The 25,157-nt window shown below is 44.4% G+C and overlaps 1 protein-coding gene and 1 long non-coding RNA gene across 3 annotated transcripts in view; both read left to right on the forward strand.

The window, feature by feature from the left end:
* The window catches only part of PRDM15 (PR/SET domain 15), a 37,758-nt gene extending 35,154 nt beyond the window's left edge, over positions 1–2,604 (forward strand). For both annotated transcript variants that reach the window (XM_035115206.3, XM_060273559.2), the window contains exon 24: positions 841–2,604. In XM_035115206.3, the coding sequence (XP_034971097.2) occupies positions 841–1,347 (507 nt within the window). In that variant the 3' untranslated portion in view covers positions 1,348–2,604. The remainder of the gene's footprint in view (positions 1–840) is intronic.
* A 16,441-nt stretch (positions 2,605–19,045) lies between these two features.
* LOC148685942 (uncharacterized) lies at positions 19,046–24,657 on the forward strand. Its single transcript, XR_015949846.1, has 3 exons — positions 19,046–19,273; positions 22,155–22,227; positions 23,876–24,657. It is a non-coding gene; the product is annotated as an uncharacterized LOC148685942 (long non-coding RNA).
* The last annotated feature ends 500 nt before the right edge of the window (positions 24,658–25,157 follow it).

Consider the following 25,157-nt stretch of genomic DNA (forward strand, 5'->3'; position numbering starts at 1 on the left):
TCAAACATTAAAAAACTTCTCTCAACAGGGCTGCCTTCAGATGTCTTCTAAAAGTCAGATCGTTTTTTATTTCCTTGACATCTGATGGGAGGGCGTTCCACAGGGTGGGCGCCACTATGTATGACCTAAATCCATGAAGTGCACTGATTTATCACCGTTTGCTTTCAACCCTGTAATATAACAACAGATATTGTATGAGGGGTGGAAGGAAGACCTTCTGCTAAAGCCTTCCCCAACTTTCTGCCCTTCATATGGTTGGAACCACAGCACCCATCAGACGTGGCCACTGGCCATGCAGGCTGGGCTGATGAGAGCTGCAGTCCAAAGTATCCGGTGGCCACCAGCTTGGAGGGAAAGCTATTCTATTATAGTGGGGTAGGAGAACTGAAAGTAATGTCAATGTATTTCACATCTTGCAACTAATAGTATCAGGAACCACATGGGTAGAGGAGTCCAAAAACCCAGAACACAATTTTCCACAGTCGTCTAGCTGCTATGGTGGCTCATTTACCAGAATTAATGTATTTAGCAATAACTCTGGAAGTGTATACTAGATTCTGACCAAACTAAGCCTCCTGGAGCTAGAAAAGGCCTGTTTTCGTGTTGCCAACCTCCAGACCGCTCCATGGAGGAGACACACGAAGAAGTCCTCAGGTGATGATCAGAGAGTGTGGGTTGGTTTATATGACATACTCGTTCCCACCATGCCATCGGCAGGCAAAAAAGAGAGGTAGCAAAGTTGACTGTCCCTCACAGCATGCATTTCTAGTGCTAACAGTTGCTCTAAAAATGATCACTACAGATAAATCTGAATTTTTCAATTCTCTCTTTTTCCCCCAGGTGGTGGTGACTCTTGGAGACCCAAATGTCACAGCCCCTTCTAGCTCTGTTGGCCTGACCAATATTAGTGTTACCCCCGTCACTACACCAGCTGGAACCCAGTTTACAAACCTGCAGCCTGTGGCTGTGGGCCACCTGGCTACTCCCGAGCGCCAGTTGCAGCTAGACAATTCCATCCTCACTGTGACGTTCGATACAGTCACCGGTTCTGCCATGTTGCACGGCAACCGCCAAAATGATATCCAAATACAGTCGCAGCCTGAGCCGGCAAACCCCCAGTCAGTCGCCCATTTTATAAACCTGACTACTCTGGTGAACTCCATCGCTCCGTTAGGGAGCCAGATATCTGAACAGCATCCCTTAACCTGGAGGGCGGTGCCTCAAACGGATGCCCTTCAAACGCAGGCCCAGCCCACACAGCAGCAGCAGCAGCAGCAGCAGCAGCAGCAGGCGGGGCAGCCACAGGTTCAAACAGAACAGCAGCAGCAGCAGATGTACAGCTACTAACTTATACTTGAAAGGAGACACCAAACTGTGAAGGGGCTTGTAGGAGCCCATGGGACACATACACCGAAGAATCGATTGCTGGAAACCAAACAGAGGTGGAGGAAAGAGCGCATGCAATAAGGGCATGCTGATGTTGGCCCAACAGCTTGAAAGGCAGAGGCCTTGAGAGTCGCTACCAACACCGCCAGCCCTGTTCAAAATATGGGGTGAAATCAGCTGCTGGGAATAGCGAGAAGTCTGAGGTCTTGGGGGTTGTGGTACATTTGGCAAGGAGACAGGGAAATAAGAAATAGTAAATACAACAGCAGTATCTTCTAAAACCGCACAGCAAGAGCGTTTAAGTGTAACGGTCACACTGAGTTAGGTTGCGACTAACTTGACAGCGGGATGTAAGGATGGAATTGAGCAAATAAGAAATGTTTTTTGTTTTCCTTAGACCATTCCTGTATCTAATGGAACGTTTGGGGAAAATAAGTGGGTGGGGATAGTCCGTGATGTGAAATATGCCTCATTTCATGAATCATTTCCATGTTGGTGATGAAGAACCCACTTTACCAATAAGACAGCTTGGGTTGTCACCTGGAAAAAAAAAGCCAGTCTGATGTTAGAGCAACATTTATGGTCTTCTGTTTAGTAAAATTAAAACTTGAATCAAGCTTGTTGTGGACTAAACACTTAATGTGATAATTTAGAATCGTTTACAGAACTGCTTGTTGATTAAATATTACATTTAGCTAATAGATCTGAAAGACCAGTTCTTCCCATTGAAACTGACTTTGCCAATTAGTCTTCTATCATGTCATAAATATTTGGGAGTCATTGTTCGATATTACCCTTTGCACTTCACACTGTATTCTTGGTGGGTATTTACAAATTAAGGGGCACTTTTTAAAGTGATCTCATGTATCTTTTGATTACTTTCTTCATAATAACTGATACATGATTTTGCTCGGAGGAAATCTGAAATGCACAGCAACAAATTGCCTGGGTGCAAGTCACAATATAATACCGATTGTAGGTTATATTGACCACAAGGAGGCAGCCTAGACTAAAGCTAATGAAAATCACTTGCTTTGATAAAGTTAGGTAGTTATAGAGCTGTTGTGTCATCTGTTCAGGCAGAAGAGGATGTGTTTTGTTTTGCATCTGTATTCAATGTATCTGCCATATCATGTGTTTAAATACAAATTCAGTCTTCATCTTTTATGGAATGACTTAAAGAGCCCAGCAGTAGACAAAGAAGGGAATGAATAAGCATTTCTTTTGCCTTTGCCTTTGTGAACAACTGTTCTAGCTAAGACATAAAGGAAAAATAAGATTTGACAATTGACTGATGATTTCCTCACAGTAACATTTGCTCTCAACTGTATGCCATTATTTACAGAAACTTTTCTAACCTTCCAGTACACATCATAGGAACAAGTTGCATGCTAAAGTTGTGTACTTATAGAACCTGCGAAAAAGAAATTGCAGTTTGGAGTGCCCTTGGGTGCCAGCCAGTCATGTTCTTTCCCAGGAGACTTCACTGCATACCCTTACGTTTTCCATCCCTGAAGGAGCGTCTCCACCCCCATCGTTCTGCCCGGACACTGAGGTCCAGTACCGAGGGCCTTCTGGTGGTTCCCTCGTTGCGAGAAGCCAAGTTGCAGGGAACCAGGCAGAGGGCCTTCTCAGTGGTGGCGCCTGCCCTGTGGAACGCCCTCCCATCAGATGTCAAAGAGAAAAACAGCTACCAGATTTTTAGAAGACATCTGAAGGCAGCCCTGTTTAGGGAGGCTTTTAATGTTTAATAGATTCTTTTATTTTATTTTTCTGTTGGAAGCCGCCCAGAGTGGCTGGGGAAACCCAGCCAGATGGGCGGGGTATAAATAAATAATAATAATTATTATGGTTATTATTATTATTATTATCCCGCTGCCTGCCAATAGCATTCTGTGCCCTCTGAGCATGCTCAGTCCTCACCGAGCTGTTTTTCAGAGCCGCTTTTTATTTTGTACTTTTTGAAATCTTGGGGTTCCACAAAGCTTGCTGATGCATGGATGGTGCCCCTTCGGTCCTGGGTTCAGTCTCCAGCAGATGGGGCTGGGAATTTCCCCTATCTGAGATCCTGGAGAGATCCCATTCAGTTTAGACATTATTGAGCTAGGGGGATCAATGGTGTGACTCAGTTAAAGGCAGCTGCCTGTCTTCCTGTGCTTTAGTATGTAGCAGTACTGGGGAACCTGTGGCCTTACAGATGTTGCACTACAACACCCATCTGCCCTGACTACTGCCCTGGCTGGCTGATGGGAGTTAAACTGCAGCAGCATCTGGAGGGGCACTGCTGGTATACAGGATTTCTAGTCAACATTGCAGTTCAGATGGTTGGCCAACCCCCTACCTTCCATCTTCATTTCCTCCATTCATGGCTAGTGTGCAAAGTTGAAAGCTTCACAGATACACAACAGTCTCGTTTTGCTTGGGCATCTGCCACACTGCCTTTGGAAATTGGGCCCGGGGGGCGGGTGTTGCTCATCACAGGCCTCCAAATTTGTTTCATCTATTGGGATCCAGGCTGACCCTTTATCACCACTGTCTCTCAGGAATATAGGTACAGCATGATGGAACCAAAGCATCGTGCAAGCTGTGGTGTAGTGGTTAGAATGTTGGGCTAGGGCCTGGGAGACTAGGGTTCAAATCCCTGCTCAGCCATGAAGCTCACTAGATGACCTTGGGCCAGTCACTTGCCTCTCAGCCGTACCTACTTCACAGAGTTCTCATAAGGATATAATGGGGAGTAGGAGAATGATGTATGCCGTCATGAGCTCCTTGGAAGAAATTTGGGATAGGAATGTAATAAATAATAAACAAATTCTTAGGAATGGGAAACTAAGGAAAGCAGTGTCTTCTCTCTATTAGTACAGACAACATTGCTTATAGCCACTTGATAATGATTTACTCCTAATCACCTGGTGGTATGAACCAGATAATGTGCTTATTCAAATAGTTTCATGCACACTGTGGAAAGTTACAAACTGGTATATGATCAAGTATTTTAAGAGCTCCAAAGCCACAGGTAATACCTTGATTAGAACAAAGTAAAATGCCAAGCAAATTTAACAATGATTTAGTTAGCCCTAGTAAAGGTATTACCTTACTATGACTTTGAGATTACACACACACACACACACACACACACACACACACACACACACACACCATGGACCAGCACAGTTGCCTCCAGTAAGTACTCCCAGTTAGCTAAATGCTGCGAACACCCTGTTTTTTTCAAAAGCCAAGCCATGGACCCCCTACTTTCGAAATTTTCATTTATCTGGTAGTTTTTGTTATGTGAATAGTGCCCCTGGACCACCAGTTGGGAACCACTGCTTTAAAAAGTCATCAGAGAGAAACTCCTGGGCAGGTATCCAATGAAATAGTTCCATTAACTCAATGGCTGCACAACAGGACTCCCCCTCCCTCAACCCCCAACCCTGTGCCCTCCCCAAATCTGCTTTGGAGGGTTGAAGGAGCCCACAGAACAGATTTAAGTGGTGCACAAGGAGAAGGAAAGGAGGTTATGTTGCACAGCCAGATGCCCTTATGGCAACAGAACTACAGTGGTACCTCTACTTACGAATTTAATGCGTTCCGGATGCATATTTGTAAGTCGAAAAAAATTGTAAGTCGAATCCCATAGGAATGCATTGGGAGAAAAAATTCGTAAGTCGAAGCAACCCTATCTAAAAATTCGTAAGTAGAAAAAATCCTATCCTATCTAAACCGCATCCAAGATGGCGGATGGAGCTCCATTCGTAAGTACGGTAGAAACATTCATAAGTAGTTATTCGTAAGTAGAGGTACCACTGTACTTCATTAGATACTGCCCCTTAGGTGCAAGAAATTACTCAAGATGTTTCCCCTGACAGATGCCTTTCCCAGCTTTCATGTACAATCCTGCCATGTTTTGTTTTGTTTTAGGAAATGGTTATCAGCAGATAGAAGTCTGTATGAACAAGGAACAATGAGTTAGATACATGCATAACATGACTAATAAAATACTATCTGTTCCAGCTTCTGCAAAACAACAACAACACACATATAGAAGATAATACCAAGAAGGGCTAAAGTTTCACTGCCAAACAATGATATCTATGTATTGTGTTCTGTAGTTAGTCGTCTTGATAAGCACAGGTTCGAGATGGGTCATCAGAGAGGTGCAGGCCCTTCCCTGACCTCTGGCAAGGGGCCTTATGATTGCATCAGGAGGTAATGCAGTCACAAATCACTTCACTTTCCACTGTACTCCTTAAGCTTTCTCGTTCCCCCTCAAGGCCTTTTTCTGAGGCACCCTAATGCATACTGTGAACTGAACTAACATTCTTTCCTTTCTTTTGATCTGCTTGCTCCTAGGGATCCCACAAGTCAACACGTCCTTAATGTTACTTCACAAAAGGAATCTTGTAAACTTTTAATTATGGAGGCTCATTATTCCAAACTTCAAGTATCATTGGGATAGTGGTCCTCACAATTAGATATTCATACAACTAAATGTCAGCTTTAATTTGCATTTTAAATTTATTTTTTTATTTTAAAATATACAGTGCTACGGCTTATTATCTGCCATCATCATTTTAAGCTCTTCCTCTTTGAATTAGATATATATGGGGTCACCAAAAACTTATAAGTGTGTGGGGCTTCTAAAGGTCCTAATTTGGTCCTGATTCCTGCTGTTGCACTTCCAACAATTTCAACTTAGAAGATAAACCTATGTCTGGGTTGTACTGTGTGTAGAGTCAGCAGCTCCTGCAACTTTTAATATTGGTAAAGAAGTTACAGGCCGATCAGCTTACTAAGTGTGATAAGTAGCAGCTCCTGCAACTTTTAATATTGGTAAAGAAGTTACAGGCCGATCAGCTTACTAAGTGTGATAAGTACAGTGGTACCTCGGTTTACAATGACGATCCGTTCCGGGGAGCCGGTCGCTCCCCAAGTTTGTCGCTCACCGAAGGCACACTTCTGCGCATGCGCAAAGCGCTGATAGAGTGCTTCTGCGCATGTGCACGCTGCGCAGATCGCTTCTGCGCATGCGTGAGCTGCGCAGATCACTTCTGCGCACCCACACACGGAGAACCCAGATGTAAATACTTCCGGGTCCGCGGCGGTCGCTCTCCAAGTTCATCGTAAACGGAGGCGGTCGCAAAACCAGGCTCCACTGTAAGCTCTATGCAAAGCACCTGCTTAACAAGTTCACTGAATGGGTAGAGAAGGAGGATATTCTGGCAATTGAACAAGCGGGCTTCAGACCCGGCAGGTCCACGATAGACCACTGCCTAACGTTACAACACCTCATAGACAAGTACAAATCAAGTGGGCAGGCCTCACTAGATGCTGCCTTTGTAGACCTAAAAGCAGCCTTCGATACAGTTTCCAGAACTAGACTCTGGAACAGACTAGTGGGCACCGCAATTGATAGACAGCTTCTGCTACTAATTCAGGCACTGCACGCAAACACAGCTCTCAGAGTCAGGTGCAGCCGTCTAGGACACCTAACAGACCCCATTAAAACCTACAAGGGAGTCAGGCAAGGGTGCCTTTTGGCCCCTCTATTATTTAACTTTTATTTAAATAACTTAGTAGCAGCACTAAATGACTTAGAACTCCATCCACCGAAGCTCGCAAACTGGCACATTTCGGTCTTGTTATATGCCGATGAAGTGGTAATTCTATCTAGAACTCCTATCGGACTCAAAAGGGCACTAAGAAAGCTCGCTACATACTGTGAATCCAAACGTCTCAAAAGCAACTATCAAAAAACCAAGATACTAGCCTTTGGGAAAGAACCAAAGCTTAGAAGCTGGGAACTTCAAGGCCACAAATTAGAACAAGTCACAAACAACAAATATATTGGAATGGTGATACAGGCCTCAGGATTCAACAAACTCCACACAAATTCTACCAAGAGCTCTGCGGAAAAAACCGCAAACTGCATCCTCAAATGTTTTAGAGCCCAAGGGGGATTTTTTGTCCCCGTGGCCCTGAAACTATTCAAGGCCAAAACATTGGCACAGCTCCTTTATGGAGCCTTTCTGGGCCCACCTTCCTCTACCTTCTCCCCTCTGGAGAGTGTGCAATCTAAATTTCTTAGAGCTCTCCTACATGTCCCCAGATGTATCTCAAACGCATGGGTTAGACTAGAAACGGGGATGATGAGAGTGGAGGCTTTCATCTGCCTATCATCAATTTACAAATGGCTGACACTAAATCTGCTCCCCCCCCCCCAGGAATAGCTCCATTGATCCTCTGCGGTCAGTTCCAGTCAGGCTGGCTGATAGCAGTCCTGAATACTCTCCAGAAAATGGGCTTTGCTCCCCAAGCCCTCTTAACTATGGGGTTGAGCCAAGCAAAAGCCACAGTCAGACAATAGACATTGAGAGACAACAGGACAGCTCAAGATGCCCCGAATACAAAATTGGAGAAACAGAGATATATAGCCGCTCCGGCAGCTTACCTCTCCTTTCTCTTAGCCAAGAACGCAATAAAGGCTTTCACACTTGCCAGAAGTTCGGCCCTGCTCACGCCTGTCCTGGAAGGATCTTACAAAAAGTCCCATATGCTCAAAGACTCTGTGCCTGTGCACTGGGGGAAATAGGAAGCCCAGAGCACCTTTTCTTTAGATGTTCCTTCTATGAAGAGGCACGCAGGTAGACCCTGGACTCCATACTACTAAGTTGACACCCCGGAAAAGCAAATATATGACATGCTCCTGTTAGGCAAAGACCAGAAGACAACCCAGACGGTCACCAGATTGTGTCCAGATCTGCAGACAGAGACCTTCCCCTGAGACAAACCAGTTCATTTGAAAGTCCCTAATTCCGGTTCCCCGAGCGACCCAGGGCCAGTTCTCTGCAGCAGCTTTTCTAAAGTTTTAAGTATTTTTATGCTCATTGCATTTATAAATATTAATTTTATTGTTGTATAAAGTTTTTTATGTGTGTTTTGTACTTCGGGACTGTTCTCCCAAATGTGTTTTCAAAAGCTGGTCTTTGACCGTAATAAAATTATCATTCATTGGTAAAGAAGACGGTTCCTGTTCTGTGTAGCTATTAAAATATATAGGAGTTCTGTCCCCTTTTTCATCTAGCTACCCTAGCTGAGCTCTCTCCCAGCTTCAAGCTTTTAGAATTTCAACTGGTGTTGCCCACATATCTGAACTAAATGTGATGTCATCGTTTTCTTCCATTTTAACAAAATGTCCATACCACTCGATTTTAAGAAAACCTCTAAGCGGCTTACAAATCATCAAAACAAAATATTAAATTTTTACTTCCCATTTGCACAGCAAGTAGCACCCCACGTGTATGTATCAAGGCTAACTATGAAAAAAGCCTGCTTGTGATCTCAGAGCCAGCTGCTTATGTGGAACTAATGAGGAAAATAGCTATATGCAGGAGAGCATGAGTCATGCAAAAAACACTCTGCTTTGTTGTTTTATGGTGTATGAAGTCAAGATCTGCTAATTTTAGCCCTAACCCTGCAAGTTTTAAAGGAGATCCTTTCTGCACGGAGGAGGTGGAATCTAGCCCAATGAGCGATGATAAACTTGTGTCCATGTGCACTAATGCAAGTTAAAACTACTTACAGAACCAGAAGAAAGAATGGGAAACTTGCTCCAGGGGGCAAATATATCTTATCTTCACTCCCTCTCCTCCCTCTTCTGCTATTTTCCCATGCTATGCGGCAGATCTCAACATGCTCACATTTTTCCTGCGGGCATAAGCTTACTTTTGTGGTTATTTGAATGAGAAAAATGGGCTGAAAGAGACTGAAAATTTCCAGAAGCAGAGAGAGAGAGAGAGAGAGAGAGAGAGAGAGAGAGAGAGAGAGAGAGAGAGAGAGAGAGAGAGAGAGAGAGAGAGAGATGAGAGATATATAATGTGTAATGTGCAATCAGTGGGTTCCTGGTATGAGAATCTCTGTGTGGTGGAATCTCTTACTCTCTGGCATGTAATAAAGAAATATTTCCGGGCAGCAAATAGGCAGCCAAGTAACCAGCAAATGACTTCCTGATACATTTCAGCATACTCAAAAAAGTGCAATCCTATGATTGATGAGAGTGTTCATGGGGCCATAGGATAGGGTGCACATAAGAGATGGAGGGGGGCTTTGGGTCCAGCAGATCCAAATACCTCCTTTTCACCTGACATGTCCCTAGAACTGGTGGGGGGGGGGAGGCAATACGCCAGCCTGGCATTTTTATTATTTCTGCCGTTGTAACTATGGGAGGTGAATGTGTGTAAGCCAAAGGAAAGACACAGATACTCTCAGTCCTGCTAGCACTGTTCTGCCCATGCCAGGAAAAGGTGTCAGAGGACCAGCCATGTTAGCTCAAAACAATAACAAATACTCTTGTGGCAGCTTAGAAACTTAACAGGCTCCTTGTATACTTTTTTGTGACCAAATAAGACATCACCTTGCCGACAAAGGTCCGTATAGTTAAAGCTATGGTTTTCCCAGTAGTGATGTATGGAAGTGAGAGCTGGACCATAAAGAAGGCTGATCGCCGAAGAATTGATGCTTTTGAATTATGGTGCTGGAGGAGACTCTTGAGAGTCCCATGGACTGCAAGAAGATCAAACCTATCCATTCTGAAGGAAATCAGCCCGGAGTGCTCACTGGAAGGACAGATCCTGAAGCTGAGGCTCCAATACTTTGGCCACCTCATGAGAACAGAAGACTCCCTGGAAAAGACCCTGATGTTGGGAAAGATTGTGTTATGAAAAATGTACCCCAAAATGCGTTGCCTTTTAAGAAGGACAGACGCGGGTCGGAAGCTCCAAAATTTGCACTAAGTTCAGCTCCGCCGGGAAAATGACAGAGACCACACGATGCTGTCAGGAAAAACAAACTGATCCCTTTATTGCAGAATGCAAAGCTACAGCTGTAGGGTCCCTGCCTCTGGAAAGAAGGAAGGAACCCCGGAAAATGGTAAAGTCCCCTTATATACCCTCCTGTCCCTGCATGGAAATCTCTGGACTGGGAGGGAGGGGGAGACAAGGGCGACGGGTGGGGGATCGGATTAGCTGGGTGCGGAGATGACTTTTCCTTTCAGATGGAGAGATGTCAATCGCTCTTCTCCTGTCGCTGATGGTGCTCCCTGTTGTTTGGCAGGAAGGGCAATCAGTCGAGATGGGTGCAGAGGTGGGGCAGTTCCTGGCGATTTCCGTGGGGTGGAAGTCCACCCGGCAGGTGTTTTCCTCCAGGCCATGGAAGGGTGGGCTACGTTGAGGATGGCAATTTATTTGAATAAAGTTGTTCCAGCTAATCCCTCTATTGTCCGTGTGTCCTTGAATGGGTATAGGGTGGTAGTAGGGCAAGGTTCAGGTGGGTTGGGATCATACAGGGTTCATACAGAAAATATACCTGGAAAACATACCTACGTAATACAGGGATTTCTAATTAAAAGGTAGCAGTCCTGACATATACAGTTCTAAGATATAAAACAGCAACTCTAATACAGAGAGATACTAGCAATTCTAATACAGAGGCAGCGGATAGAGATTTCATGGTAAGAGAACATATAATAGGCTGTATTATTAACTTGAGTAGAAAAGTGTCACTTTGGATTTGGGCGGTTCCCCCCCCCTTCTTCTGGAAACATTGTTTTGTTCTGGGCGGAGGGGAGGTGGAGAGGGGAAATGTGTGAGTTTATGCTAACTGTTGTGCATATGCAGATCCTTAAGCCTTCCTTCAGGCAGGGTCGCGTCCTAGCGGGAGGGGTGGGGAGACAGGGAAGATGGCATTGAACAGGATTCTGGGTATTGCAGCTGTCAAATTCTGTCACCCCTCTCTGTTCATTAATAATGGTGTCCTGCAGCCCCCCCCCCAATATGATTTTATAACAATTGAGGGCACAAGGAGAAGGGGACGACAGAGGATGAGATGGTTGGACACTGTTCTTGAAACCACAAACGTGAGTTTGACCAAACTGCGGGAGACAGTGGAAGACAGGAGTGCCTGGCATGCTATGGTCCATGGGGTCACGAAGAGTCGGACACGACTAAACGACTAAACAACAACAACAACAACAACAACAACAACAACAACAACAACAACAAAATATCACAAGAAGCAAAGAAATAACAATGTTGGTGTCTTCTTTTTTGTCATTCTCATTGGCCGTACAAACATTTAGGGCTGTCTGATTCACGCAATACAATTCTGTGGTCGTATACCAGGGTCGGCATCATTCTTGGGGAGCTGCTAGGGCCTCGCTGCCCTGGCAGGGCCCACTGTTGATGCCTAGCACTCCAAGCAGCACTGGACAACTTGGTCCAACCAATTTTTACATTTCCCACAATGTCCCCAACCTGGTGTCATTCTGGAGCATTGTGGGAAATTCAGCAGGGTTACTGGACCCAGCTGCCCAGTGCCACTTGGAACAGTGCCAGGGAAGCCCACCAGGGCCAACGGATGGAAGAGAGGACACTTTGCCTAGACTCCCGCATATCTAGACCTGGCCTTGTTGTAAATTTTGCCTGCATGTGCCCATATGTGAAACAAGAAATCGGCATGGTGGACTGTCACAGCAACTCTTTTTTCCAGACACTGAAATTACAGGAATTGCTGCTATCCATATGGTGATCACCTGGTTCACACATTATATATCTCCATACAAGTGCATACATACCCAGGGAACACTTAAATACTGGTAGCTTAGGAGATGAAAAAGTCTGTTGTGTAAATACAGTGTCAGAGTAGCTGGGTTCTGCTTCAATTGCTAGTGATAAACGTTCCTAGATAAGACAAGTTAATAAATGGAATAATACACCTTGTCTACTAAGCTTCTCGGTGTGTGGAAAAACCCCATTATTTCTTGCTATTGCCTATTTGAGCACTTGTTTGGAAATGTACTACAGCCATCTTTACCACTGCTACTTCTTCTGGTGATTGGTTATGAAAACACCCCTAACAAGTAGCTAACAGATTTCTGGGTGGGATTTGAGGACACGTAGTCTGCTTCCCCTTTGATAATAATGCTATGCTAATATTTCAGGGTGCATGCCAGTCCTGTAGCCTGGCTTACATACCAGAAGTACCTGTGCCTTTCTTTTTGTGCAGATTGGGGGAAAGTAATGTGCATGAAATTAGAAGAATGAATGCCATTTTAATATTTATGCATGTATTATGTATGTATATGGGGACGCGGGTGGCGCTGTGGGTTAAACCACAGAGCCTAGGGCTTGCCGATTAGGTCAGCATTCAAATCCCTGTGATGGGGTGAGCTCCCATTGCTCGGTCCCAGCTCCTGCCAACCTAGCAGTTTGAAAGCATGTCAAAGTGCAAGTAGATAAATAGGTACCATTCCAAGCGGGAAGGTAAATGGTATTTCCGTGTGCTGCTCTGGTTCACCATGCTGGCCACATGACCTGGAAGCTGTACCTGGTCCCTCGGCCAATAACACGAGGTGAGCGCCGCAACCCCAGTCGGTCACAACTGGACCTAATGGTCAGGGGGCCCTTTACCTTTATGTATGTACACATCAGTTTATAAAAGGGAGAGTGTTGTTGTATTCAGGTTCTGCTTGTGGGTTCCCTACAGGCATCTGGCTTGCCACAGTGAGAACAGGACACTGGACTAAATGGGCCATTGGTCTGATCCTGAAGAGCTCTTCTTATGTTCTTATGAGTAGCAGTAAATATATAGGGGGGGGCACCCAAACGAGGCTTCATTTGGGAATCAAGATTGGCACAAATGCCCTCAAGGGGACCCCATTTGATCCTACAACACCACTCTAGTATCGCACCAACAGGAACCCCCTCAAGATCAAGCCCTGAGTAATAAAGGCTCCCTTTCCTACCCTTTCTCTGTTGCCTGAGACTCTATGTAACCATATTTCTTTATGAATGAATACCGTGTATCTTTATTTCTAAATGAAACTCCCTTTTTCTACTCTGGCCAAGGGCTCTCAGGGATGCAGGGAACAGCCATAATCCCTTAAGCAAGAAGTCAGGTAGCCAGGGTGGTGCTCCTCTGCATATCCATAATCCATTCAGGTACCATCTCCTGCCATTCCCAACCCTCCGAAGCCAGAGGCAATTCTCACACCTGGACCCATTGTTTTTCACCGCCAGGTACTCAAGGATCCCCTCCCAGATACTTACTGGTACTTGCTTAACAATGTCCTGGGACATCGTGCATTGTTACCTTATGTTAATCCTGTTTACCTCCTGTTTACCTCCTGTTTACCTCCTGTTTACCTCCATGGGGTCACGAAGAGTCGGACACGACTAAACGACTAAACAACAACAACAACCTCCTGTTTAAAGGTAAAGGGACCCCTGACCATTAGGTCCAGTCGTGACCGACTCTGGGGTTGCGCGCTCATCTCGCATTATTGGCCGAGGGAGCCGGCGTATAGCTTCCAGGTCATGTGGCCAGCATGACAAAGCCGCTTCTGGCAAACCAGAGCAGCACATGGAAACGCCGTTTACCTTCCCGCTGTAGCGGTTCCTATTTATCTACAGTACTTGCATTTTGACGTGCTTTCAAACTGCTAGGTTGGCAGGAGCTGGGACCAAGCAACGGGAGCTCACCCCGTCACAGGGATTCGAACCGCCGACCTTCTGATCAGCAAGCCCTAGGCTCAGTTACCTTATGTTAATCCTGTTTACCTCCTGTTTACCTGTATGCTAATGCCCCTTGCACCTTCCCCTTTTCTGACGTTTTACCCTGAATTAAGATTGCCGGAAGAAATATCAACAACCTCAGATATGCAGATGACACAACCTTGATGGCAGAAAGTGAGGAGGAATTAAAGAACCTTTTAATGAGGGTGAAAGAGGAGAGCGCAAAATATGGTCTGAAGCTCAACATCAAAAAAACCAAGATCATGGCCACTGGTCCCATTACCTCCTGGCAAATAGAAGGGGACGAAATGGAGGCAGTGAGAGATTTTACTTTCTTGGGCTCCTTGATCACTGCAGATGGTGACAGCAGTCACGAAATTAAAAGACGCCTGCTTCTTGGGAGAAAAGCAATGACAAACCTAGACAGCATCTTAAAAAGCAGAGACATTACCTTGCCTACAAAGGTCCGTATAGTTAAAGCTATGGTTTTCCCAGTAGTGATGTATGGAAGTGAGAGCTGGACCATAAAGAAGGCTGATCGCCGAAGAATTGATGCTTTTGAATTATGGTGCTGGAGGAGACTCTTGAGAGTCCCATGGACTGCAAGAAGATCAAACCTATCCATTCTTAAGGAAATCAGCCCTGAGTGCTCACTGGAAGGACAGATCGTGAAGCTGAGGCTCCAATACTTTGGCCACCTCATGAGAAGAGAAGAATCCTTGGAAAAGACCTTGATGTTGGGAAAGATGGAGGGCACTAGGAGAAGGGGACGACAGAGGACGAGATGGTTGGACAGTGTTCTCGAAGCTACGAACATGAGTTTGACCAAACTGCGGGAGGCAGTGGAAGACAGGAGTGCCTGGCGTGCTATGGTCCATGGGGTCACGAAGAGTCGGACACGACTAAACGACTAAACAACAACAACAACACCCCTGTCACAAGTGATGTATGTATGATGCTTTCGATGTGCAGTATGGGGTGGTGGTGGGAACTTTTAAAAGTTCTTGCAGCCCTGTTCATGGTGTTCAGTCTGGCATTGAACCTGCTGCGCAGTAATAAACCTTGCTGTTTGCTCCGGATCGTGGCTGGACTCCTTCCTTTTATACTCCGCAACGACCACAGGCCCTTGCCTGATGAGCATTCTCGCACCCAGAATTTTGCCCTAACAGGCTTCAATAAACTTGACTCTCCTGTACTAGTGGAAACTTCACACAGCCGCTGTTGGTCATTTTCTCTCTTCACATGATCACCCATGAAAACATGACACATGGATGCAGCCTGCAATGATCTCCATGCTTGAGGTGACCCCATCATGTATCTCAGTGGTCTCAGAAATCATTGCAGACCGTGCCCACATACGGCTAATTCTCGCAGGGCTGTATCCAATGTCAGTCAAATTCTGTGTAGATCCACTGAAATCAATGAGCGTGATTAACTTAGGTACATTAATTTCAGTGGAGTAGAACTTAGGTGTCCTTAGAAATATAATTAAAGATTTTCTTGGTTTACGAAAGTACATGCCTTGTCCCTTTTTTCAAGTTTTACAGTCTTTTCTACAGATCAGTTACATTTGTTATGAGACATTAGTGTTGAGTACAGTATTTGTTATGAGACATTAGTGTTGAGTACAGTATAAGAAGAGGGGGTGGAGAGGAGGGGTGGTAGTGAAATTTATATTTTTTACAGTGTACGTGTGGGGTTTTGTGTCAGTGTCAACTAGATACGTTCTCGTTCTATTTACTTGTTATATTCCCTTGGTAGCGAGAGAGGTTGGGGGCCCAGGTTGTGGTTGGTTATCTGTGGTTAGCTGCAATGGGGTTTGTTTGCATTTGTGAGGGAGTGGAGGGCTTGTTAGATCAAGTAAGCCAGATTGATTCATATGCTGTTGGTGGGTTCTTGTTGTTGTCTTGTTGGGCTGTATATGTGATAAAAGGAAGCCATACTGGGGGTGTAGAACTTAGTTCAGCACAACCCACATTTCTCCATACCCTTATATCCCTGGGATATTTTGCAAGGAGAAAGACGTTCCCCAAGTTACCATGTCAACTGAATCCCCAAATTAAGGCTCCAATTCTACACATTTACTTAAGATTAAGTTCCATTGATCTCAGTTGGGTTTACTTCTGAGTCAACATGTATATAGACTTGCACTGCAGGCCTAGAGATGCTTACCTAATATTACTTTGCAACAGAAGGGTATAGGTTGTGCTGTAAAGGGAAACCTGGAGATGACTCTCTCTAGGAAGGTTTCTGACCCAAATATGTGGATAGAAATCAGGCATTTCATCATGTGAAAGATAAACTGGAATACAGTTGTTTCCTGAAGCACTTTAAGCAAGCCCAGTTGGTGATTCTTTCTCTCCCACACCTTTAGCAGCCTGGCACAAAACCAGTCAATGGGTATCTAAATCGCCATTACTCTGGTAGACAGGCAAAACTGCACTGGAGGGAACGACCTATGCTAAGAAGAAGGTGACAGGATCTTTCTCATGTCGTTATTATGCAGGATACAGCACAGTTTTCCAAATCTGTGTTGCAATGCAATCCTAAGCATCTTTACCTAGAAACGATTCCATTAAGTTCAACAGGGCTTATACCCAAGCAAATGTCCACAGGGAGTTGCAGCCTTAGGATTTTTCCACTCAAGTCATTTGAAAATTGCATTCTTGTTTGCTTGCAGATCTTTGCCCATTGCTCCTGCTGACTGCATTATATTTGGACAGGAGTAAGGCTGCTCCTGCTTAGGTGCATTCTTCTTTCATCCTAGCTGAATCAGCTAGTGCTGAAGCCTAGGCTGAAGCTCTATTGTGGGGCACATGTCTTGAGCGTAACAATGATGGATGGAGGGTGATCTGTTGATGTGGGAAGCATCTTCTCCCCAGGAAACACAAGAGGTACATGAAGGATGTCAGTCTGTTTAAAAGTCAGGTCCCTGAGCATTCAAAACTGCCAATAGAGTTACAGTCTTTTGCACATGTGTACAAGGCACAAAAAGGACTAAAATTGGACAGGGTGAAACTAAGTTTTCTTTTACCTGGATCAAAGACTCATTTTGGGACCAGCTCCGGACTTTGGAGGGTTCTTGGGCATCATATCCTCACTGAGGATGGGAGCCCTCTCTGAATAGGGCTCCCTTCTCCTCAATTCTAACACAATGAGCCCAATCCAAATAGCCCCCCCCCCAAGGGAGGAGTGCAAGGCCAGATGAAGTGGATGTTCATGTTCCATCTTTTCCTTGCTTGCATGGGGTGAGCCATGGGCCCTCTACCTTTGTAGGTGCCCCACAATGCTGACCAGGACAAGCTGTGGTAAGGAACATTATTCTGTTTTCACGCCGAGTTAAGATTCAACTTCCAAGTAAGACTCCATGAAATGGCTTTCCTAATGCACAGAAACAGCTTGGAGTGGCCCTGATGCTAATCTCTGATGCTAGTAGTACTGGCCTAAGAGACTCTTAATTGTCACTTGTTAAAGGGCCCTTGGATTCTGCAGTACTCCTGCTTCGCATCAAGTGTGTAGTGAAACAACCTAGTATAACTCCTTTATATAAAAAAAATATTATGTGGGTGGGTGGGTTCAATAAATCAGTTATAAATTCATCTATGTACTCATACACACACACAGGGGCAATCTTTGAATGGAAGCAGGTACTAGAATCACAAAGAACTGTGATATAATAATAATAATAATAATAATAATAATAATAATAATAATATATTATTTCTACTCTGCTGGGGTTTCCCCAGCCACTCTGGGCGTCTTCCAACAGAAGGTTAAGAATTCATTAAAACATCAGTCATTAAAAATTTCCCTAAACTTCCCTGTGAGAGAAGAGATTCTACTGGATTCTGCCTGCCTTGCCTGCCTGGCAATCAGTGTTACCAAAATTAAAGAGCATGATCAGTTTGGAAATGGGAGTTTTTCAGTTCAGCAAGGAGGACAGAGCCGCTTGCCTCAATGAAGAATCCTGCAATCAGGGCTAATATTCATGCTGTGGTTCAGTTGCATTTGTGGGTTCTTTTTCAATTTTATGTTATTGGGGGAGGGAAAGATAATGAAGCTCAAATTAGCTGGACTTCTGCTCCTTTTGACAACAAAGAAATCAGGTCTGTGTTCCTAATGTTCCAAGAGTTCTGTGAAGCTCGACTGTTTGCTGTCTTAACCTACCAATGTAGATAAAGAGGATTATTTGAATCTTTCATCTCCGAAAAACCCAAAGCCCCTTATAAGCAAATACAGCAAATATTTAACACTTAGGAGTAATTTTAGGCATGCAAAGGGTTCCTTTGATCTCCAAAGACCTTTTTAGCTGTTTAAAGTCATTCAGATGCGAGGGCATTTTTAGGATCTTTGAGCATATGCATAAAACATCACAGGAATGTAGCCAAAGGGGCGAGCTGCCAAAAAGAGGGAAACTGAGTGGCACTTCACAGTATTTTTCTCTACACAGGTGTACATTGTTGCATGAACAAACTGATGCACACTAATGTGTGTGAAGAGTGTGCAATGTTCAATGTGCAAATTGTATGCTCATTTGAAAGTTGCAACTGGCAGAGGATGTTCACCCAGCAAAACAGACCCTTGCATGATCGTCATATATGATCATCTACATATTTCATTTCATTTTACTGCTTTGTTTTGTTTTTACAGGGGTGTTTGTGTGTATTGGGGAAAACGTCGCATGTAAAGTAGACTTCTGCCCCCAAATCTTGGCTTAACAATGCAAAGACACTTCCTGGGGTTTATGCATGAAACCACAGCTAAACTACAGAAAGCAAGCAGTGGCATTTCCATGGCCAATACAGAAGAAATGGGATGTCACCTTTTAAAGTTTCATGCGCGCATATGCAGCTGCTGACGTAGGTTGCAGCATGGTATGTACTCAAATTATGTGCCTAGCGAAGATGAAAGGCATGAATCCAGCCTGGTTCTGTGCACGGTGGAAGTTAGTTCAAACCTAACATTTAGAAACTATTATCGTTGTAATTGTTAATTGAGCTGCATAGTGAAGTAAGAAAACAATCCCCCAGCCAAATTTTAAATAGGGCTCCTGTTCTGTTTCGAGTGAGGCTGGAGGGACTATCCAAAAACGTCTGTTCTATTCAATTAGGAGGTTTGCACACTTTGTTTTTTGGGAACAGGACAATATTGACTTGACAATTAGGAGGTTTGCACACTTTGTTGTTGGGAACAGGACAATATTGACTTGACAATTAACACAACCAGAGCTTAGTTTTTCAAAGCAGCCTTTGCCAACTTTGCCCAGATGTTTTGGACTACAGCTGCCATCCACCGGGCTTCCCTATTGTTAAGCAGTGGTGAGTACAAGGAACTTTACAGCTTCTCTCTCTCTCTCTCTCTCTCTCTCTCTCTCTCTCTCTCTCTCTCTCTTTACAGAGTGGCTGCATGTTCACCATAGATTTAAAGACCATGGCTTCCCCCAAGGGATCCTGGGAACTGTAGTTTGCCAAGTGGTTAGTGATTTGGTCTGGATGACCCTTAAGGTCCCTTCCAACTCTACAATTCTGTGATCTTATTATTCTATAATGGTAGCGGCTTGCAAAATGATAGATATAATTGGGCATTTGATACAGTATCCTCCAAAGAACGGGAACTTGGACTCTTATTTAATCAAAAGAAAGGTGTAATTGTGACATTAATCTGTGAAACTACTACATACTCCTAAGGATTTTAGAGAAATGGTCTTTGGAATCAAGTTCAAGCCATCCGAACTGGTATTACCATGTGAAATGGAAAAGTTTGTAGGGGGGGTGTATAGAGGAGCTTTACTGACGAGAACCCTTCTGAGAGAATATCTGCGCGCGCCCCCTCCACTGTCCTCTTGTGATATTTTGATCAATAGGGCAAGGTTATGATATTAATCTTCCCACCACTTCCAATTAAGATTATTATTTCCACCAACCCCTTTCTTTCAAGTAAGGTGCCTTTGGTTTTAACAGATTCATAACAGGCAGAAATGTGCTACAGTGCTAAGGAGAGCTGCATATCAGTTTCTGCCCGTCACACGGACTGTTAGAAGGCACAGGCGCACTGAAGTGGCAACCCTCCGGCCACCAAACCCTGTGACACTTGGATCTCAAGAGAAGCCTGGTTCAAATGTGGTAGCTGAAGGACTTAATCCTGTCCAAGGCCACTCACTATCTTTCTGTCTTTGTTCCTTATCTGTTAAATGGAATTAGAATCTTGTAATAGAAAGGATTGACAAGATAAGGAAAGGAGCACACTTTGCACATGAAAGTTGCCATCAGTTAAGGAGCTGGCTTGTACTCAGCCTTGCTCAGCTTCCCCCGGACTCTCGGGTTGGCAATGGGGGACCCTGCCTGCTCCCCACAAGTAAGTGGGAGGCATGGTTCCTCCTCTGGGGAGATGCTCTCTGGATAAGGGCTGGGCATGACACCTTCCCCATCCCTTGCACGGCTACTTGGGGAGAGAACAGGAAATAGTTGAATAATTCACAAAATACGTTTTAATATCCTACATGTGGAAAAGGTCTTTGCCACTACAGCCAACAATGACTTGTTCAACGTATTGGTATTGGGCTCTGTAGAGACAGCCCCTGTGACCTTCCCAATTTATTACTTTCAACATGCACAACTCCAGCTTTCCTAACAAAGATGACACAAGAAGTTCTGCAAACATAACTCAGTTATAATAACTTATTATATAAAGAGGAAGGGCCACAGTTCAATGAAAGAGCATTTACTTCACATGTAAAATGGTCCCATAATCAATCCTCAGTAGGGCTGGGAATGTCCGCTGTCTGAAACCCTGGAAAACTGCTGCCAATCAGTGTAGACAATACTGAGCTAGCTAGCTTGGTATAATCCAGCTTCCTGTGGTTTTGCATCTTTCTATTTATTATAGACCATTTTGCGCGCATTCAATTGGCACATGACCACTGACAGAAGGGGGAGGGGGAGGAGCAGGGCTGTGTATGTGTGCTCTGCAGATGTGCGTGATGACCCAGACTGCAACCCTCGTGTAAACAAGGAGTTACCTGTGTTTGGAAAATCAGTGGCCCCCAAGGCAGCTTTGAAAGTAAATAAAATTAAAACAGATGAATAGAAATAGAGAGCATTCGAATAAAGCCAGTGAAAAATGCAGGTGTAAGGATGGAATTAATGCACCATACAAAGTGGTGATCATTTGGGGGCCTCGGCCATCTGCAGCAAAATGCCCTATTGAGAGACACTGACTATTATCTCCACTGACCCTGACCAGCCACTATAGATAAACACAGGGCTTCCAAGGATCAGACAACAGATTACTGAACAGCTGTAAAGTGGTGAGCAGTTTACAGACACCCTAACCTTTGAATACGTAGATGACCCAGCTGGATCAAAGTGTATCTTCCACTATGCTACTTGAAAGTACGTTTCTGTGTGGTGCGGTTTTCCAAATCTCATTAATCAAATCCAGATTTAAAGAAGAACAGCTATTTTCTAGTGTTTGTCATATTCCTTAAATGTCATTCCAGTTATTGCACCATTTCCAGATGAGAAGACCTTGGGCAACACTTTCACATACCGTATATTCTGTTTAAGGGCTTGTCTACATGAAAAGGCAAAGAGATACCCTTTTCTCTCCTTATAGACAAGCCTTGCAACAGAATACATGTGTCGCAAGGACTTCTTAATTTTAACCATTAATATCATAATGAGAGAGCTTAACATTTTTAAATAGAGGCTCAGGAGTCGTCTTGGCTGTGCATATACAAGTTGCCCTTTTGTAGAGAATGTGAAAATGACACCTATGGGAGTTGTTTTGTTAGGGTAGCAATTTCATTTTTTGTGTGTTAACTTATAATTAACTTTTATGGACAATCAGGTTTTGGGGACGGTTTGGATTTGCTTCACTTCTTAAGCTAGCATATAACTTTGATTTCTCCCTTCCCCCTTACTATCTGTAGCACTTTGCTCAATCTTCCTATGCATGTTTTTTCAAGTTCCATCTTCTGTTCTGATTTTTATTAGATAAACAGTATATTCTCAACTTGGTCAACAGGCTAGACTAGTTCAGAAAAAAAGTATTAAATGGAGGGGCAAGCAAGGGGGGAAAGGCAGGGAAACTGATACCTCTCTTACACATTTGTTGTCAATGTATTTTGACCATGGAAAGCGTTCCTTAGAAACTGAAAAATAAGTCATGTCAGACTAATCTGATCTCATTTTTTGACAGAATTACAACCCTGGTAGATGAAGGGAACACTGTGGATGTAGCCTATCTTGATTTCAGCAAGGCCTTTGACAAGGTGCCCCATGATATTCTTGTAAAGAAGCTGGTAAAAAGCGGGCTACACAATGCTACCAAATCAGTGGATTTGTAACTGGCTGACTGACCGAACCCAAAGGGTGCTCATCAATGGCACCTTCTCATCCTGGAGAGTAGTGACTAGTGGGGTGCCACAGGGTTCTGTCTTGGGCCCAGCCTTATTCAACATCTTTATCAATGACTTGGACGATGGGCTTGAGGGCATCCTGAGCAAGTTTGCAGATGACACCAAATTGGGAGGGGTGGCTAATACCCCAGGGGACAGGATCACACTTCAAAATGACCTTAACAGATTAGAGAACTGGGCCAAAGCAAACAAGATGAATTTTAACAAGGAGAAATGTAAAGTACTACACTTGGGCAAAATAATAATAATGAAAGGCACAAATACAGGATGGGAGACACCTGGCTTGAGAGCAGTACATGTGAAAAGGATCTAGGAGTCTTGGTAGACCACAAACTTGACATGAGTCAACAGTGTGATGCAGCAGCTAAAAAAACCAATGCAATTCTGGGCTGCATCAATAGGAGTATAGCATCTAGATCAAGGGAAGTAATAGTACCACTGTATTCTGCTCTGGTCAGTACTGTGTCCAGTTCTGGGCACCACAGTTCAAGAAGGATACTGACAAGCTGGAACGTGTCCAGAAGAGGGCAACCAAAATGGTCAAAGGCCTGGAAACGATGCCTTATGAGGAACGGCTTAGGGAACTGGGTATGTTTAGCCTGGAGAAGAGAAGGTTAAGGGGTGATATGATAGCCATGTTCAAATATATAAAAGGATGTCATATAGAGGAGGGAGAAAGGTTGTTTTCTGCTGCTCCAGAGAAGCGGACACGGAGCAATGGATTCAAACTACAAGAAAGAAGATTCCACCTAAACATTAGGAAGAACTTCCTGACAGTAAGAGCTGTTCGGCAGTGGAATTTGCTACCAAGGAGTGTGGTGGAGTCTCCTTCTTTGGAGGTCTTTAAGCAGAGGCTTGACAGGCATATGTCAAGAATGCTTTGATCGTGTTTCCTGCTTGGCAGGGGGTTGGACTGGATGGCCATTGTGGTCTCTTCCAACTGTATGATTCTATGATTCTAACTCTCTATGGTGTCCTTCCTCTGCAATTTCAGTAGATTCACCTGTGGGTTAATCTGGCTGTTCAGTTTTGCTGTGAAACAGTCCTCTTCTTTTAAATTTACCTTTTCTGTTACTGCAGAAAATCTTACAATATGCAGCCCAATATGCAGCATATGAGAGAACACAGCAAACACAGGAATTATTTTCTTAGTGCATAACTATGATGACATAAATTTATTCTGTTTCTACTGGGTGAAAATCATAGTGCACTTACACAGACTTATAGAAAGTCAGGATCACTTTAAACAGGAATGAAGTTATGTCAGCTATGATATAACAGTGCCAGAGTCCGATTGCTCTGCCTGAGGGCCAAACTAGACATGACATTTGCCATAACCCTCCCCCCCAGTTTGACCAGTGCTTTGAATAGACTAGTTTGGTTTAATGACATTCATCAAATTAGTTCAAAAAGCTCTGAAGGAACTCAAGAGTTCATATCCTTAACTCTGTAGTTCCTAAAAGTGGGGAAAGAAGGGGAATTTTCCTTTTTGTTGCCACAGTGTGACTGAAGTCGTCTGTCTGCCGCTGCTTGCAAGGAAAGGGACAGTTAAACTCTAATCTCACATCTACTGAGCAAAGCGCTCACTGTCCTGGTTCTCCCTGGTGGAAACTGTACTGGACCCTTGACTCTGTTTTTGCCAAAGGCTTGGATGCATAGATAACTTCAGTACATAAGTCAGGTTACGAAGTTCATCAATCAGCAGGTGCAGCAGAGGTTAATGTACATGGCTAAACACAAGCTAAGATGATGTCTTAACATTTGACATGGCCCACATCTCTCTTTTTAAAGAGCAGAAGGCCACAGTCATTTGCCTATTTGTTTTCCAGAGCCACAGGACTAGACAAGCACATATATACCGGTAGAAGTAGGAAGAACTGCAAAGAAAAATGTGTATATTATAAAATATTCTCACCAAAAAAATTCCGAGGAATTTTTTATTTAATTGCAAACTGATATGGAAATGTTGAGAACTCAAGAATGGAAAAATGAATTAATTGTTTACCTCTATGGATGTTGGGGATCTGACACTAAGTAAAAGCGAAACAAAAGAAGTGCCATGGTCAGATCACTTCCTGGTGCAGCTGGACTTCTCCTCGACCCTTCCCCTCTGCTAGGAGGTGGGACCGATTCGGATGGTCCGCCCCCGCTACTTAATAGATCCAATTGGCTTCCAGAGAGTGGTAGGGGATGTTTTATCCCTTGCTGATGGCCTTTCAGCTGATTCCCTGGTGGCCCGCTGGAATGTGGAGTTAACCAGGGCTATTGACTGTCTGTCTCCGAAGCGCCCTCTCCGATTGCATGGCGCCCGGACAGCCCCGTGGTTTTCCCTGGAGCTCAGGGTGATGAAACAGTCGCTAAGACGGCTAGAGCGCCGGTGGTGGAAAACTCGCTCAGTGAGCTCAACTTTGAGCCTACCAAGTGGCAATGGTGACGGCGAAGAGGACCTTCTTCGCCGTTTCCATTGCATCTGCAGAAAACAGCAGCAGGAGACTGTTCCAGGTGGTTCGAAATCTATCAGAACCACCTTCGTCATTGGGGCCTGGCAAGGACCCCAAGATCTCCTGCAATGCTTTTGCAAAGTTTTTTGCAGATAAAGTCGCTCAGATTCGGAAAGAGGTAGACTCACCGTGGGAGCAGGGCCAGGGCGGGAGAGTGCCAGAGCCCTGTCTAGTCATATTCTATGGGATCAATTCCAATCTGTTACCTCCGAGGATGTGGACAGGCTGCTTGGACGAGTGAAACCGACCACCTGTCTCCTTGACCCTTGCCCATCCTGGCTA

The sequence above is a fragment of the Zootoca vivipara genome, chromosome 4, assembly GCF_965207765.1.
Source record: "Zootoca vivipara chromosome 4, rZooViv2.hap1.1, whole genome shotgun sequence".
NCBI classification, from domain to species: domain Eukaryota; kingdom Metazoa; phylum Chordata; class Lepidosauria; order Squamata; family Lacertidae; genus Zootoca; species Zootoca vivipara.